Below are 20,013 nucleotides of genomic sequence, written 5' to 3'. Positions count from 1 at the left end.
TTCATTATCTTTGAATATTTTATTTATCTACTCACTATAGTCTCTCTCTTATTTTTCCTATATGTACTATAAAAGCTATGTGCCTTAATATTTTCCTCCGAGAATGTTCTTGCAGAAAAATGAGGATTGATATCAGATTTAGGAGGAGCCCTACACTTCTTCAAAGGTAAAGGAGCTCAGAAGATTGTTGTTCAGAGGGAGTATGACACATCCATCTAAAGGAATGGATAGAGGATATGTTTTAGTTGATCTTTGTGTTAGGATTAACGAGACATGAATAACAATTACATGCAAATATAACCAATAAAAAAAATTGCACAGAAGAAAACACAAGATACAAAGATTTAGCGTGGTTCACCCGATCCCCGGGCTATGTCCACCAAACAGTGAGTCTAATATTCTTATTATCTAGTGATTACAACCTGATTACAATTACAATCTATAATCCCTTACAACTCAATACCGCTACAAGAAGCTACAGTCTCATCATACATTATGAAATCCCTAACCTTAAGCCATTTTATATAAGCTTTTTTTCGCTTACAAAATTAGGGCTAGAATAAGCCGATCAACAGCAAAATATAACTTTCAACACCTTTCCGCGGATCCTAAGACCCCACAAGGGGAGTTGACCCCGCCTAGGGCACTGCCCTAAGAACTCGCAAATGCTGTTGCCCCTTGACCCCAAGAGCATGAGGGCGCCGCCCATAAACCCTTGTAGTAATATTTGTTGGGAGAACACGCCAAATAAAGTGGGGAAAAATTAACCTCCAAGTCTGATTAGGCTCTACATCACAACACTTCGAAGACCTTGATCATATAAGAATCAGAGAGAGTTTTGACTTAATGTAAATTTTTGGTAGCATGTGTGTGACTGCATGATTTAATGGGCCAACCCTCTATGTACATCATGAGGAAGTGATGACTTTCAAATGATCATCACTTGTATTTGCAGAAGTTATTGGAGGGTGATGATCTTACAATAACTTAAGTTATGATATACATTTTATGTAAATTTTGAAATAGATCATGATGGATTATATCTTGTAAATCAACAACTAAGTGTTAAATGTCATTCACTTGATGGTTTGAGTTGGTTGATAGATGTTTGGTGAATATTAGGTGTTGATATTCTGCAGGTGATTACCTTATTGAGTAATTGGTGAATGTCATATGTGAATGTTCTGTAGGCCATTACTCAGAGTATTTGGTGAATATCATATGTTGATATTCTGGTGGCCAATACACATGATATTAAAATATTACTTAGAGTATTTGGTGAATATCATAGGTTGATATTTTGGAGGCGAATACTCATGATATCAAAATGGTGGATATCTTCTGATCAAAGATATCCTTAAAATTTGCCATTACTAATATTACCAATGGTGTAATATTTGTCTTGTGTTTATTCTCCCTAGTTAAGAGGGAGTGTTGATGTTTGGTAGCTTCAGTTGGATAAACCTATGAGTAGATATAATTATATGAGATATAATCTATATATGTGTTCATTATATTTGAGATATAAGTTTATTATTAAATGAGAGAAATTAATATAATAATGATATATATATATATATATATATATATATATTGTTATATTTGTTATTATACTTATTATCAAATTAATGAATAGAAATGTTCCATTAAGGGACATGTCTCTTCATAGCTTATGCTTAATATAAATATAAGAGGTCCCTGCCATTTGGAAAATGTATATAAAAAATCAGGCAGTACTTAGTACATTTGCAGTGAACCTGCAAAACCAATAGAAACAATCATGAACTAAAGACGAGAATAGAAACTGCCTAATAAACTAAAGACTAACTAAGATGACCATTAAAGAAACATTATAACATTCTAATTCTATTGAGGTAAGATACATGGAAAACATTGTTAATTTGTCTACCTATTAACAACTTTAGTCAACATACAATTTCATACATTCTTGTCAAAGCTCTGTATAATCCATAGAAGTAGGTTTGAAATTTTTGGCCCCTTACCATTTAATAGGGGTCTACTTGTAAGGCTATAGGTGTAAAAAACATGTTGGTGTGTTTAATCATTGAACATAGTAAGTCATTCTCCTAGGTTCTATACACACGTTACTAAGATATACTTAGGGACTACATATGAATATTTTCAATTTTGATAGTGTTATCACATTATCACTTTGCCACCTTGAATGAGACTTCTAGCCTTGGTGGATTTATCATTTTATCACTTCTCCACATTTGGAGGATGGTCCATCTTTAGTAATGTGTTGCGGAAACTCCTTACCACCTTGGAGAATGATCCACCATTAGTGGACATGTGACACTTTCACTTTTTCGCCTTTTGTGGCTGATATGTTGTTTCCTTATGTATCATGTCATAAGCTTAAGACACTAGTCATTATCTTATGCACTCCTGTGTTGTCAACTTGGTCTATTTAACCAAGGGGTCTCCTTTGTAATGTCATTCTAGTTGATTCAATCTAGTTGATCAATTCTATTGCATTCTTGGCCAAAATAAAGTAAATCCTTGTCATATTATTTCTCTCTTGTTATTTTCTTTCCATTAGGCCTCTAGATCTAGGGTGGCTACCTTCATAGCCAAATCTTACTAAAACAATATCTCCAATTTTGAGTGATCTCTTAGCATATGGAGTCACATTGATGGACATCTTATCAATGATGTTGCAACAATACTCTATAAGGTGCAACCATTTGGCTCATGTTGCTTGTTGATTTGGGATATATTTTCTCAAATATTTAAACTTGTGGGTGGTAGCTGGTTTTGGGAGCGAGCTTGAAATCAATAAAATTAATCATTTTTTACTAAAAGGAGTTGAGGAATCTATAATCCTCGCCAGTGGTAATCTTTTTGGGCAAGTCATGTGACCTAAACGCTTAAAAAAGCTACTTGGTGTGCTTTAACTCTACAAGAATGACAAAAAAGTGTCTACTTGTTTAATTTGTCCATAATCACATAAATATGGTCCATGTCATATACCTTTGGAAGGCTTGTGATGAAGTCTATGGGAAGGAGCTTGCACTTGTAATTGGAAGTATGTAATGGTGTTGTAACCTTTCACGAAAGACATATTCTACCTTGTTTTGTTCATGGTTTGTGCATTGATGTACATCATCCTTTGAAGAGAACCTTTCTCTAATTTACTTGTATGTCTTCTAGAAGCTAGGGTGACTAGTCATGGATGCACATGCAACACTTTCAAAGTATTTTCTTCTATTTTATGTTTAAGAACTATAAGATTCCATATTTATACAAAACTAGAATATTTGTTGCCTCATACTTATCTACCAGAGTTGATAGGGGGACTTGTAGCTCTCCAAAATCATTTGCAATCAAAACACCTATCACGCCTTAAGAGAAAAAGCCATTGATTGTGCTATGCAGCCTTGAGAGAGATTGATTAAAAAAGTGATGGTATGCCTTTATAAATTGATTGAATAAAAAACTAGATGGTTATAATGTACAAATGAATGCTTATAAAACAAAAATGCTCTATGAAACCCTAGGTGAGGATTAAATCAGATCACATCAATTTTCCTCATCCTAAGCTATAAGACAATGTGGCCTAAAATTAGCTCAATCTAAATGGAGAGAAACACTCCAAAGGTTGGCATAAGTGCAATAAAGTAATAGGGGACCTAAGTAATGAATTGATGATTAATTAATTATTTAGGTGATTAACTTATTTACTCCAACACCCTTCTTTAAGACCAACTTAGAGAGAAGTTAAAAATGTAATGATGAATGTATGGATGGATACATGGATGGGTCTTGGCTATAGGTACCCATGTACAAACAATGAATACTTCATAATTGGAAAAAAGGGAGAAAACCACATGGGAAAAAAAATCCTCTTTCAAAGAGATAGTGCAATAAATCCACTAGTGAAAGAATTTTAAAAGGAAGACACAATATGATCCCCCAAGGATTGCTTCTATCACATAAGTACAATGAATGTCCCCCCGATGGGAGAGAGAAAATGAGGATATAACATGATGTGCCAATAATAGATATGTGAATATATAACTTGATCCACTACCTGCAAACAAAATTTCTCCTCTTGAAAAAACAAATATACTAATAATTGGAGAAGCCATTCCCATAAATTGAATGAATGGGGAATCCCAATCCAAATGATGTGTGCCTCTAAACACTACTCAAATGCCCACATTTTGGAATTAGATGATGTCAATCTAGAAACCTGTGAAGACTGATGTAAAACAAGAGCTCTGATTGAGCTTTAGTCCCTGCCTTCTGTGGAGAGAGCAAAGGAGGTCCTACCGTAGAGTGAGGTTTGTGGTTTTGCAGCTATATGTGGGAATTAGTTTATGTCCGCATTTATGTTAATTAAATTTGCAATGTTAACGACCACCTCCAAGAAGAAGTCTATTCGAATCAAACGATAACTTGATAAAAATCTGGAATATAATTGATGATAGAATATAATCTCAAACATAATCAGTCACAGTCACAGAATATATTAAAGTGTGACAGAGTATATAAAAATTAATCTACTAATAACTACGTTCCTGAATTATAAACTGAATATATTTTTTAAGTCAGCGTACATTGGTTAAAATGTACCCAAACGTTCAAGATGATGCAAACTAAACCGAGAACCAGTTTATAAAAGAAAGCGTATAAAAGTGTCCTTCGCAAAATTAGATGCAAGATTTTCCAAGAATGACTGACGAATTTATTGGCGGGTAAGGTTTAGTCTGCACGTAGATAAAGGGAGCAGGGTCATTGGCAAATTTAGTACCAAATAGCAATAGCATTCTTTTCGAATGAAGTAAACACAACAAAAGATCCTGCCTTATACAAATTCTTAGAAAGGAAAAACGTCTCACTGAAACCGGTCTAAATGACTCACCTCAAGATGTTGCTAAAAGTATCAAGTGCAGTTAAATATGCCAGAGAGGAAAAACTGGAAGAGTTTGCAAGTATGATATGTCTCTGTCTTCATCTCCAAGCGTGATTTCTGCAGTCGTCCCTTTCGCTGGAAATCACTGTGAAACCCTCGTTACCAATGTTTCAAAACCTTTTGTCTCACGCAATAATCACAATAATTCAACCGTATTCCACAGCAATAAATTCAACATTCTCGCCCTCTGACAGTTCTGCTGCATAATAAATGCAAATAAAGCAATGCTTATCGGCTTCTAAATTTCGTCTGCTTTTTCACAATTTTTTTTGAAAATTACCCCTATCGAAAATGCATCCGACCAATAGGAAATTAGGATTTTGAAGAGAGAAAATAATTATTAATATTTGCATTTTGAAACATTAGATTATAAACCTTGATGTAATTTGTACTAATAGTGTGCCATCAGTAAAAACATTAGTACCCTGCCTTATGCAAGGCAGGGACTAATAAGCTACAAAACTAAGATTATGTTGGGCTAATGGTGATAATGCGGCTGTCAACAGAGAGGATATCAATGTGCTCAAGATAATCCTTGAAATTTGCAAGTTTAGGATCTACAAACAAGGATTATATGTATGCAAGATATGAGTCCTAGGTAGCTAGCTATTCTTGGAAGATGATGGATGTCTTGCTACATGAAATCAATAGAAGCCATAGATATGGCAATGCCAAGCTAATAAGGAACAACATAAGATGCAGATGGGGTTTGAATTTGAGGAGTATGAACTTTTAGACAAGTCTTTGATTCATCAAACATCTGAGACTCATAGATGTAGATTGTGTCTCAATGCGAGGAGTAGGAACACAAAGACAAGTCTTTGATTCATTAGAACATGCAAGACTTATGATATATGTCTTTCATTCATTATAATATGTGAGATTAATGATATATTCAAGCTCATCTAAAGTATCACTATCAAATGGTATGCCATCTTCATCTATAAGGGGAATGAGACAATTTGCAGCTGGATCCTTTAGGAATGAAGAGATATGAGGGTCTCCATGGATTTCCTGAAGTCTAATTCAAGGTGCTTGGGGACAAATAATGTTCAATACACTACATAATAGTAGAATGAACACTAGAACAAATCAATCCTACAAAATGGTCAATGATATTTCTCTAAGCTGGTTTAGGTATGAGTCTATATAGATAGGGAAAAAGATTAAGCCACCTAATGCTTGTAATAAAAATCAAATGATGTCACCTCAAGAAAACAAATTCTTTTCTATATGCCATAATGTCCAAGTAGTTGACAAAAATGTTAAAACATAAAAAATTGAAATAAATGCTTTTATGGACTTTTTGGAAAAAGTGCATCGATAGAACTAAAGTGCTTTGGAATACCTTTCTAATGTTGCAGTAATTTCAGAAATTAGAGATATTGGTGAAAAGTTGTGAGTTTGGAAGTATAAAATGATGATTTGTGTAAAATTTGATCTTGGTCACCACAAGTTAATACCATCAATTATCAACTTCATTGATCAAGCATCTTCCATCTAAATTACAATTGATGATTTTAAAACTCTTCCAATGACCATGGGGACAACAACTCAATGCCACAACTCACACATACACTTAACAATTGGAAGTGTTAATCTTCAATAATTAGGGTCATCTCTAAACCCAAACCTAAGCCTCATGAGTTAATTCCTTATAACCCTACTTATGTATCCTCACGAGAATTTAGAGGTTTAATAGTTTGCATTCAAAGGGAGTTCACTTGCTTCTCTTGATGAGATCGATCTCTCTTTATACATTGACCATTAATTAGGGGAATCCATTAACTTAGTACCATTTTGTAGTAAGATAAATATTTCCATCAAGTGTTGGTTCCACACTGTACGAATTTGCCTCAAGCTTTGATACCATGTAAGATTTTCCTGAGGCAATAATGAAATGCCAAGATCTAGAAGCTCAAGAGATAGCACAAGAGAGATAGGCAAAATGATGATCAATTGGTTCTGTCAATAATGATCAGCAATACAATGTAGATTACTCAATGGTATTCAGATTCAGATTTAGATACAATGAATGTAGAAGTGCCTCAATATAGGGGCAATGTGTGAAAACTAGGAGCTATGCAAGTGATAAGCACAACAACTAAGCACATGTCCACCCAAAGGTGGATTATCCTCCATTGTGCATGAAGGTACATGCAAAAATGAGATGATAAGAACACAAAGGTGCCTCACACAAAGAGAGGTGTGAGACAACATGTGCTCAAATAAAGTACAAACTCCTACGTGTCTACATGACAACTAATATGAAAATGCTTTATCCTAAGTAAACTTAAGTAAGTGTAATTAGTAATGTTTAATTACAACAACACACCCATCATTATCAATCATTTATGTACATACATACACATAGTTGGAGGATTCATATCACAAGTCACAAACATAATGAGTGTCTTTAGCTATGTTCCCTTGAGTTTTCGGTACGGGTACGGCGGGACGGGTTTCCAGGATGGCAATTTTTTTTGGCGATTTTGGGAACGGAGGGGACAACAAACGGGGATGGCTATATATATAGGGAAATTTTAAAATATACATTGAAATTTGCAAATATACATGTCATTCATATAAAACTAAGCACAAAGCATGTCATTTAAACATTATAGAACCATAATATACAATATTTGAATGCCATTTAGGAAATAATATCTAATTTCAATACTCAATTGTCAAAATGCATATCAATATAAGTGAACAATAGCATAATGAGAAACTTGGCAAATCTAAAAATCAAAATTGAAATATGCCTAAAGCTATACGCCCAAAGCTAGAGGGCTGCCATAAAGTAATAAGTATCAATGTATCATAATCATGTTCATGTTCAACATAAAAAAAACAAAACATAGAAAAATGAAGCAGACTATTGCTCCTATTCTTCCGCTTCTTGCAAAATGAAAACTCCAGCCAGTTGCAACACAAAATGAAAAAAAAACAAATGACAAAACAACTAAAATGTGGTGTCTTTAAACCTTTTAGGGCATTTGGAGGGGTGGGGCTCACCTGGGCGACCTAGTTAGGAGCCTTAAATTTTTTTTTTTTAATAAATAAATAAAAAATTTGGGGATGATTGGCTGTACCCGGTACAGTCAAGGGATGTTTAGGCGTCCTCTTTTTTGTATTGGGGCTGGCCAGCCGTCCCCCTTTTATCCCCAGCTGTCCTCGAGTTTTGGGGACGTCCCTTGGTAATTTGCATTTTTTGGGGACGGTTGGGGGATGTCCCCTACCCGACCCCGTCCTTGGGATGTCCTCATCTCGGAAACAAGGGTATTTTGGTAGGGGACGCGTCCCCGGGGAACATAGGATTTTAGCATATGTCACATATACACAAGGACTAGCTTATCCACATCCCAAATACCCAAGCTTAATAGCTCCAACATACATCACATAAATGGTTATGAACTCCCATATGCATCACAAAGATAGTAGTGAGTGGCTTATATATATGCATCACAAGCATAATAATTATTGGTTATCACAAAGGTGATATTGATTGGTTAATAAGAGCATCACAAAGGTAATAATGATTAGCTGATATTCATTGTCCAATTAATAGATAGAAAAGGAATGTCAATTCATTGCGCACTGCATTGTAGGTCTAATTTTTTCCCTTGGTTTTCTACACCAATGGATTTAGGTTGAGGATTCAGTGTATTTGTGCTACAACAGGGGTCTATCCTCAATCCCAAGTATTTCCATAAGTAACAATCCAGCCTAGCATGGTGGATTCTAATTTCAATTGCCTGTAGGCCATGCATAATATTTTTGTCCAACTAGTAATGAGTAGCTTTTGACGTATACCACCTAGTGACCTTAATGATATTTTCAACTATCTTCTTCTCAGCCTCGACTAGCACTTGGCATTTGTCCCCCCATGCCATAAGTGATTTCCAATGTTAACTCCGTGTACTCTTACTTGTATGGTAAGGTAATTACCAATGCAACTAGTGCAATAAAAAATCTTGGATAACCTTTAGCCTTCCTTCATGTTTGTGAACTAGGTGAATGCTATCTAATTCGAATGATGCAATGATAGCTCTAGGCATTAGCCATTGACACAGTGCAATGACAACCCCTTAAGTGTTACTGTATCATATCTAGTGTAGCCCTTGGCAACTTTGAACCAAGAACAATCCCTTGTAGTAGCCCAAGCATTGGTCAATGACGTGGTCTAATGAATTCATGTCTATTCGTAAATATCTTGATGGTTTACACTTGTGGGATCATACAAGATTTATAGTACTCCAAGAATGGATAAATATAAACAATTGACTAATATAGGTGTATGCACAAATACCTATAGTTTATACAATCACATAGAACTAACACAAGATGGTCTTAACTCAACATGTACCCTTAAGAAAATACCCACTACAAGGTAGTGTTGATGTGAGTTTTGTTCGACTACAACATATAGAATTGAATACTCAGTATTCAAAATGAAATGCCATATTTCCATCTCTCTCTTGAATAAGGATGCTCATATGCTAAACAATATTAATGGATTGAGTGATCAAATGAGACAATCCCAAGGTTCCTTCTTATTGCTGATTTTCACTTAGTTTTATAATGTGATATGTTGGTTATCACAAAGGGATTTATGTTGTTCATTCACTGGATATCAACTTGACATTAACTTGTTCCAATGACAAATTGCTAAGGGATAAAGGGTTTAGAAAGCTATTCTACTCCTTATATGTAAGAAATTGTGGATGTCTTTGTGACTCTACTAGACTTGGTTTAGCCATCACCATTGACCAAGCTAGTGCAATCACCTAAGGTAAATTTAAGATGTTCAAACTACCATCATCCCGTTAACACCATCTATCGATGCATATCAATGTGCAAGCAATAATCAAAGCTAAGTTCATAAATATGCCATTCAACCATGCAAGGTAAACATACAATTGCAACTAGTTAGTGGTTTGGTCTAAGCAACTTCACCAAAGGTGCATCCAAACTATCTTCCATTCAACTAAACAATACTTGTAAACAATATGAAATAAAATCTACTCTAGTGAGGAAATGTAGAAACCATGTGCTACTTTAAAGAAACAAAAGTAATCCGCCAAGAAGACCAACAATGAATTAGAAATTACTTTGATAGCATTATGACAACAGTTTCAAAAAGTCTCCTTCCTATCCCACTCTCTAATCTGTATATTTATTATATACAAATGAGATGGCTTTGGCCATTTATAGTTGTTCAGTTACAATGAAGGGCCAAGATTGATTGAAGATTGAGGACCAAGATTAATCTATTACAAACCCTATTTAGGGTTGCCACCACTATTATCCAATTACAATCAAGGCACCTTCCACATGTGCACTTGGCATAATATGATTGAGTGTGCTTGAACAGTTGTAGTTGGACCTTCTAATTGGTTCAAGACAAGAGGGTGCCAACTCAACATCCTTATCTCATAGACCTAATCAATTCTTTTGATTATGAGAAACTATCTTTTGACACTTGTGAGAATTTCATGCCATTCCCCCATTGCAAATGGGGATGTTTCGTTTCGTTCCAATAGTGGGAATAGATGGTCTTAGCTAGCAGGTTGCCACCTCAACATCCTTATCTCATAGACCTAATCAATTCTTTTGATTATGAGAAACTATCTTTTGACACTTGTTAGAATTTCATACCATTCCCCCATTGCAAATGGGGACGCCTCTTTTTGTTCCAATAGTGAGAATAGGTGGTCTTAGCCAACAGTAATTTTCAAGTCTTTATTCCTGAGCGATTTGGTGAGTTTAGGTGAGGATGTTTAAAGGTTTTGTACAAGTTGGAGTCCTTGACAGATTTTCTCTAATTAGAGGATTTCTGCCTTGGAAACTCCTGTCAGATTAATATACGCCAGACTAGAGACTTCACCTTATAGACAATTCAGAGTGGTTTTAAGAGAGAATTGAATGAAGAAATGCATTAAAATGATGAAGAGGGAGTTGGGAAATGTGTTTTTAAGACAAGGTGGATTGCTACATGGTGGCGGAAATCCTCTCATTTGAAGAACTCTGCCCCATGGAATCCTCTTATCCCTAGTTTTCCATCCCTAGGACATGGTCAAAATCAGATTGCTATGCGTGAATGAGGAGAAATCTGCCCAATTTTGTAGAGAAACCAATTATTTTGTGTTGTAAGGTATCAAAAGGGAGAGCCGAAAGCTGGCGGAAAGCCTCTAACTAGAGCATTTCTGCCCTTAAATTCCTCATATCTTGAAAATTCTTTCCCCCATTCTGGATGCAAACTCAATGATCAAGGCATGGGTGAGGTTGTCTACATGTTAGAGGGGCTGAGTTTGAGTTTTGGATGCCAAGAAGAGGTAAAGTCATGTTGGTGGAAATCCTCTAATCAGAGGAATTCTGTTACATGAATCCTCCGATCTTCAGAATTCCACCCCATCCATCATGGCCAAAATCTGTTTGAAGAAGATGACAAAAGGCTATGAAGTTAGAAGGAAGAAAATATTACGAAGTAATTGGAAAATATTTGCTTGTTATTAACAGTGATCAAGAGATAATTTTTACAAGAGACTGAACGATGTTTCCTTAAGAAACAATCAAAAGAATAGAAACATTCTATTCTAGAAACAGAAAACTAAATATTAGAAACATTCTAATATTTACAGAAGATTATAGTAGATAGCCTTTAGATACTAAACAGAGATAATAGAAACTATCTATTATCGTAATAGAAAATGCTTCAATAAAAGTGAGGTTTGGGAATCCTAAACTTGAGAGATAAAGGCCAATATAAAGGTATGGCAGAATTCCTGAGATCTCAGGAATTCTGCCTTTGGATTCCTCAGATTCTCAGATTTCTGCCATCTTTAGAGGGGCCAAAATTGGATCAAAGTCAATGATTAAGGCTGTGTGAGAAAAAATCTACCAAGTGTGAAGTGGGGAGGCAGGTTTTTTGAGTTGTAATATGAAGTGAAACCACTTGTAGCGGAATTTCTCTGATTTGAGGAAATCCACCTACCAAAATCTCCAAAATGAGAATTTCCGCCTCTTTGTGATGACCAAAATCAGATTGAAACTAAAGGATTAAGGGCTGTGAATAAGGAATGAATGAAAGTAACATCAAGAGTGACGGGTTTTGAGTAATGAGGGGAGAGCAGAACTGCAAGAGGTTGGCAGAATTCCTCTAATTAGAAGAATTCCACTACATAATCCCTGAAAAATTAAAATCTCTGCCCTCCTCTTTAGGCAATTCTTTACAAGTTTGGATGGTCATCATGGAATTTGGAATGCAATTCATCTTTGTTAGAGGAGACCAGGGTTAATTGTGAGTCAGCTCAGGAAGCATAAATGCTGGGCTGAAATTTCTTTGTCAGAGGAATCTCCACCAATCTCAAAATCCTCTAAAACACTAGGTCCTGCCTCCCCATTGCACGCACAAGGTCGAGCCAGGCAGTTACAATGGTTATTTAAAAATGAAACATCATTAGATGTTCCTAACCAAGTTGGTCTCTAAGGGGAATGGGCCCTTTCATCTCTCCAAGTGCCTATATAAGAGGGTAAAACAGGTTCAATTTATTATCAAATAAAATCAGTTTTCTGCTCTGTACATCAGTGAACTACTTCAGGAGGAGCAACAAATTTGGTCTTCAGTTTGAGAACAAAATCTACTTACGATTGGCAGTGATTTTTATATAGAAAGGGCATTGACTTTCTTCTTAATTTGGAAATAACATATCATTGATCAAATGCAGAAAGAAATGGGATCTGCACATACAATGGTGTCTCAAACTCATACTTTTCCTCCAAAGCTTCAGATATTTGGCTTGCAGTCTTCAACTTGGAGATGATAGGTACCCTTCATAGAATCAACCAAAATCTTCTTAGCTTGAAAGTCTTTCTTCTTCCATTGAATCTTTTCATCTTCATCTTCTGGCTTGGGAGATTTTCTTTCCACAAAATCTGCAAGCTCATGACCATTAAATTCTATCATAATTCGGAAACTCCATGCTGTGAAGATGGAAGCACCCTCAAACCTATCTTCATCTCTGAGACTCTGCACCATCTTGAACGAAGTTGAAAAATAGCAAATAGGAAGAAACACTTATTCTCAATCTGGTTACTTCTAATTCGAACCAGGCTATGATACCATGTTAATTTCAGCAATCAGATTGAAGGTAAATAATAGAATAAACAGAAGATAACACAATGACACAGTGATAGCATTGGAAAACCTTCATGATTGGAGGTGAAAAACCCAGCACAATTATCTCCTGTAGAATGAGATAACTAATTACAATACAGAGATTTATATCTGAATATCTCAGGATCAGATCTTAATATATAAGGACTCAGAATGTCGACCAGAATGTGACTTTGCCCTTTCACAATACCTAAGCACAATTTCGCAGCCCTAGATTGCTGTTGTCTAAGTGGGGATTTTTCCTCCTGCGCACCTAAAGCGACAGAGTGCAATTCCACCCAAGTGCGCAATGATGAGCCCCAACAAGTCTTCTCAGATAAGATTTGCTGCTTCTGAGATAGTTCGCTGCTGCAGAGATAGATAATTCACTGCTTCTGAAAAAGATATTCATTGGTACAGAGATAGATAAACTTTCTGTATCTGATATAGATAGTTTGCTGCTACAGTGATAGATAAATTGTCAAATGCTTGATTAGTTTGGATGCAATGATATTGCTTTTTATATATAAGAGTGTTTATGCATTCAAGAGACATGACTTGTCACCAACGCAGCTGACCTAGCATAATTTCTTTATCTCCTGTGAATTTACTTTCTGAGCTGACCTGAGAGGTATTTAATTGATTGACGCACCATCAATGGTTTGGTTAGGCTGCCCCATGAAGGGATCTGACGTAGCTACTAAAATATCAATAATAAAGCTCAATAACATGCCACATACCTTATAGATCTCCTTAAGTTGATTTGGCAAGCGACCACTTACAATATAACACGTTTACAAAACTAGACACGTACACATGTTCATAACATCTTAATGATACTTTGTATAGTCTCATGGTGATCTAATGCATATGTGTTATTGCACAACGGTATTTTATCTACTATCCTGAGTTGATTACCTAAAGATTGCAACTAGAAACTTCAAAAGTGGCTAGAAAATAGTGATTCCTGAAAAGAATAAAGAATTGTGAAACAAAGATGAAGCAAATGTATACTTTAGTGTGATATTACTTGTAGGCCTAGGATGCTCTTGCTTTAGAAATCTTAGGTAGGTGATTTGTGAGTTATTAGGCCTAACACATCTGAAGCACACCCAGTCAAAGGCCTAGCCTATTCGGAGCATTACAACAATGCCCAGTTAACTGCATACCTTGTTTGAGTCACCCAGTTAAGGCATTTAACTTTAGCCCTATTAGGAGTAACCTCGTTGGAGGATTTCTAACTCAAGTTAATGTGCCACCCAGTTAAGCGAATTAATCTCCGGATCTGTTAGTATCTTGCCCACTCTGTTAGGAGTGACCTGGTTAAGGGATTTAGCTTGGAGAACTTGTTAGGATTTAACAAGGAAGATGATCTGAATATATCACTTCTCTTTTGCTTGTACAAATCCAATTAAGCTCAAATTCTGCTTCTTTTTGCAGACATTTAATAAACTACTTGACCACACCCAACATACATGATCTACAAACTTGCAAATACAAAACACATTGTTCACTTGTTAGGGTGGCCACCGCCTTGACCAAAATGTATTACATTTGAATTTCACCTCTATCCTGCTGAAATGTGTTACTGAAGCTTAATCCATCATTTACCAGATCCATTCGGCCACCAATTTGAATCACTTATCAATTTGATCAAGAACAGCTAGGCTATTTTGCCTTTTCCAACATTATTCGTTACTTCAAGAAATTTGATCACAATGATCAATGCAAGGCCAAATCATCATAGCCCAATATTGCCACAGCATTGCCACATCATCCCAACACCTTTTATCACGAAAGATTCACTGTAGTCGGCCACACCATCACCGGTTAAGGATCAAACATGAACTGTTTTATCTTTTAAGTTTTCTGTCAACTTCCCAAAGAAAGATCTTCAATCAATCCAAACCATGTTCTCCAGTGAACCAAACATTGTGCGATCAAAACTCAATCACACAACTGAGTTTAGATCATATTGTACCACAACACTCGAAACCAAAGAAATTTGATAAACCGATCAAATCATTAGTCATCTGTCACCGAATGGTCTTCCTGGTTGCTCTATCGCACTTGAATCGATCATAACTCTGTCCAGATTTGTTTCCAGCTTGTGCGATCATAGATGTTGGATCTAGAGACAATTCTGAGTCTCCCATTCCAACACTGATTTCCACTCTACTTATATTAGACCAATGCTCCTCGTAAATTGTCAACCCACATTACAACACAATCTGACAGCATCAAACCTATATCATGATACCTCTACAACTCAATCTGCTTTAGTTATACCAACATTCATCTCTTCCATTACCATTGACATTTGTTACTTAGTTCTGATCTGAGCCTGAACTACAAGCCGAATTTGAACTTCATCTGCCATAATTCGTGGCTTATCTGTAATGTCCTGTACCAGGACATTAATTTATTAATTTTAAATTTTTCCATTCAACTTTATACAGACTTATCAATTTTCTTTGAATTTTCTGCTGGACGGAGCTAACTGTGACCTTGATCTTGCAAGCAAAGAATTATCAGATACTGTGAAATTTGCTTTTTAACATGATCACCATCACAGAGATTGTAATTTTATATTAGAGACAAATTAGCTACAAGAAAGTGTTAAGAGCAGAACCTAAGAATGGGAGCTTCCATGAATCTCTTAGCACTTCATATTTGGATTCTGAAGCCTCCAGGGATTACTCCTACTTATTTACACCTAATTATTTGTCTTGACTACCAGGATAAATTTTTAGCCATGAAGATTGACGTGACATTAAGAGAATACTCAGTAACATGAAGTTCCTTAAGGCCATTTCAAATAAGAGGTGCTGTTAAAAGGTTTTGTAAAGAAAAGAAATATAGCGGATTTTTAACTACTTTTTGGTTGATGTTGGTTAATTTCAATGAAGAAGCAGTTGATGACCGTAAAATAACTTTCTTATTCTTTTAAGGATGTATGTGACCATTTTTCTAAGATAAATCTTTTTACTGTCCACATGGCTAATGTAATGTCCCCTTCCATATTTTCCCTAAAATCACAATTTCACAATTTGACAAATTAGGATATAGTCTATTCGCTACTGCAAACATTATTCACAAATTAACCAATGATTAGAGTGAAGAGTATCTTTGTAATCATGAAGCACTAAAATGATGTTTGAATTCCAATTATACATGTGGAGTAAGGAAACATAGCAGGGTGCACTAAGATTACTGCTCTTCCTCCATATGCCCCCTTCATTCTTCTACAGTAGGAGTTAACTATGATTCACCACTAGTCCCTCGATGTATGGGTTGAGAAGGTACTTGGAATAGGGTGTCCTTAGCGGTTCTCCCTCAATTGCAGTGTAGTAGGGTGCCATCCTAGTTGTTCTCCCTTAACCACGACTACAATAGAGTGCCTTTAGTGGTTCTTCCTTAATTAGAGCAGAGTAGGTGCCCTCATAGCCATTCTCCATTAATTTGCCACTGCAATAAGGTGCCCTTAGCAATTCTCCTTTAATTGCAGTCTTTCGCCCATTTCTTGTGATAGACTACTGCCAGGTTTAGTTCATATATTTTATATTTATGAACAATAAATCAAGAATGTATTATATAATTACATATATATATTAATCACCATTTCTGCATTACAATATTCATACTCTAGGCTCAGATCTGGATAAATTTATTGTATTCTTGTTACTAACAAATCAATCTGCTGCAAGATAACATGTTCTTGTAGTCTGATCTTCTTCCCCTATTCAATGCTAGTTGTAGTTTATCAGATTGCTGTAATATGATTACTCTCCGTCTTATGATGCTACTGTAGTCTTGTCAGATTGGTACAGTCTACTTGTTATTTTATTATTTTCTTCTTTTCCTTCTTGCTGTCCAATGTCACTTTTGGGTGTTGATTCTTGCTATCTATATATTTTTCAAAGATCGTTGTCCTTCCTATGGTCACACCTTCCCCTAGAGTGGTGTCTCTTAAACATGTCTATCTCTTCATTGATCTGTTATTTTTGTTAATCACTGCTGCATTAGCACCTATAATCACTGTTCTTGGTAATCGCACTATATGGTTCAAGAATAATATAATTCCTTTGATCACTGATTTCTAATGGCACTTTCGCCGAGTAGGTTTCAATGCCTTTTCTTATTATCTTACTTCTCTTATGGTCAATTCAACTGCCCTTTCCGTATCTCAGTAGTCTTCATGATTGATCGTTGTCATCAATGATGCTCCATTTTAGTCTTAATCATATCAAATGAGTAGTACCCAATTGTATGTTAGTCTGCAATAGCTATATTGACCTTCAGATTTCTGTAATTGACCTGCTATAGTATTGTTTCCTTATGCTTCAAATCACAGATTTAAGTAAGTGCATTCTCTTTAACGAATTCAGGATTACATCCATGGCACTACTTAAATCAAAGGATATTCTGCTGCTGACTTAGGAATAGTCTCCAGAGAAGGCCAAGGGAATGAAACGGCGTGTATAGGCTTATCATTATGCACTCCAAGCCATATTATTCATCATCATTCATGAGCCTCATAAATCATTATTATTGTCAGCAGTACCACTATTGTATCCAAATATGGAACCAGAATATTTATTATAAAGACAGTGCAACCAATATTTATAAATCAATTTGAATTGTTTTGTCAGACAGCTAGCTCCTGGTTGTATACTAATTGAATGATTTATGGTTGATATGAATATGCTTAAATATTTAATTAAAACTTATTTAATCGTGTATCTTTAGGTCTTGAATGGGGGAGTTACATTGTCTAAGTATTTCATAGTGGGGACTTGACAGCTAATGCTTCCATGGGTTCAATTTCACAAGTCTATTTATTATGTTTAATCATTGAATTTGGTCTTCTATTGTCATGTCATTGTGGGTTTAGGGTTGTCACAAAGATTGCAGTATATAAATTACTATTCTCTTGAAATGTGTAGCAAACATGATTCGATGCATCTGCATATTGATACTTTTTCTTGTAGGTTGGCATGAGGAGCACTTTGTTTTATAACATGATTGACTAACTAGTTGTCACAAGATATGTGGTTGAGACATCCTCTGGAGATGTTTAAAATATTACACGTACGGTTTTCTCATGTATAAATTTCTGTATATTCGTAGACACTTTCAGCATCAGATTTGAGTGACCCAAGCACTTCTCAGAAGATAGCAGTCAAATTGCATGAGTTTCATAATCTAGACATACAAGGATCATCTCATCCACAACTATGGGAGCGCCTCAGGTTTTGTTCTAGGCTTTCTAAGATATGTATATTCAAGTGAATGATCCACATTGTTTAGAATCTAGATAATATTGTCATCTCATTGTTTAGAATCTAGATAATACTGTCAGCTCAGTTTCATGGAACTTCAAACTAAATAGGACAAGTGGTCAATTTGATTTTGGAGTTGATTTGACTATTGATATTTTTATAGTAGTTGGGATAGTGTAGCATTAAATTGGGAATATTGTTTAAAAAATGAGGTAACGTATCCAGTCTTGATTGCTTCTTTTTGTAGGGACTGGTTGGAGAAGTCAATAAGACTATCTAAACCGGAAATACTCGAGGAGTTCCAATTGAATGGATTGCAAGCTGAGATCACAAGATTGAGGAATGCCATCTCAAAGCCTGGGGAAAGAGTTGGCTTTTGTCATAATGATTTGCAGTATGGAAATATCATGATCAATAAAAAAGATGGCAACATTACACTCATTGTAAGGTTACTGTCAAGTCACATATGGTATTAGTTTCTTGAATAAATATTATGTTATGTGCAGCTGAAGTTTGTTGGTGGTTGTTGTGAGCAATATGCTTGTCCATCTTGTGCCTCTCATTTAGTAGACTAGTTTTTCTTCTTTTGCTTGCATTGAGTACTTAAATTGATATTTTGACTAGCAAAGAAAATCTGCATTTTTTGTTGAAAACTGTCGATGTTACCGTTGAACATGCCATGCTAAGTTGGTTATTTATATTTCCTTAAGAAGCTTTAATGATTTTTATTTTAAGAAACAAAGTTTTCCTCTTATTAGAATATTATAATGTTTTTGTAAGGGTCGTCTTAGTTAAGTGATTAGTTTATTAGATAATTTCCATTTCCATCTTTAGTTCATGACTGTTTCTTTTAGAAATATCATCTTTGTAAATTTATATAAGGAGGTTTCATCTCCTCTAGTGAATGACAACTAGAACAACAACATTGATTTACCATAACAAGGTATTAGAGCAGGTCAATGGGATTTCAAAAAATTTGGTGAATTTTTTAAGAAAAAATTGAGCCTCTTCTAATCTGAAATTTCTTTCTAGAAATTTGTTTTTCTTTGAGGTATTTTGTAAAAAATATTGTGGTTCATCTTTGAAAATTTGTGCTTTGTGAGTCAAGGGTTTTGACTGTGCGGTTTCTTAGTTTGAGCAAAAGTCTTTGATTTTGGAAGGTTGCATGTACTTGCTTGTGGGTGGGTTGCATGTACTTGTATGTGCTTTTTGTGAGTTGCATGTTTTTGCATGTGCTATTTTACCATGTGAAGTCTTTTATTTTACTCCATGAAGGTTTTTTTGATGGGTTTTCATAAATTTTTCTCTTCAATTTTGTTTATTGGGGTTCATAAATCTTCCCTAAATAACTTGTGATGAGTTTCCATAATATTTTCTCTTGAAAATTATCTGTTGGATTTAGTTTTTTTTTCCCAAAAAAGTATTTGGTGCATTAATAACTTTTTCCTTAAAAACTATGTGTTGCATTTTACCATTTTTCCTCAAAAACGAAGATTTTTATTCTCACAACCATGTCTGAGATTTTGTTGTTTGGTTTTGATCGATTTTTCACCTCAATATTTTTTTTTGATTTTTCTCTTAAAAATTGTAACTTTTTGTAGTCTATTTTGGAGTATGATGCTTATTAGTAAATT

General features: G+C 35.3%; 1 protein-coding gene across 1 annotated transcript in view; it reads left to right on the top strand.

Moving 5' to 3' along the window:
- LOC149528163 (uncharacterized) overlaps positions 1-20,013 on the top strand; it is an 85,493-nt gene that overhangs the window by 10,895 nt on the left and 54,585 nt on the right. Inside the window, exons 2-3 of the mRNA XM_089809216.1 lie at positions 18,228-18,349; positions 18,627-18,822. Coding sequence (XP_089665342.1) covers positions 18,228-18,349; positions 18,627-18,822 — 318 coding nt within the window. The remainder of the gene's footprint in view (positions 1-18,227; positions 18,350-18,626; positions 18,823-20,013) is intronic.

The sequence above is a fragment of the Cupressus sempervirens genome, chromosome 11 (assembly GCF_028749045.1).
Source record: "Cupressus sempervirens isolate cs-2001-9-10 chromosome 11, ASM2874904v1, whole genome shotgun sequence".
In the NCBI taxonomy this organism is placed as follows: Eukaryota; Viridiplantae; Streptophyta; class Pinopsida; order Cupressales; family Cupressaceae; genus Cupressus; species Cupressus sempervirens.
This window is presented reverse-complemented; position numbering and strand designations above follow the sequence as displayed.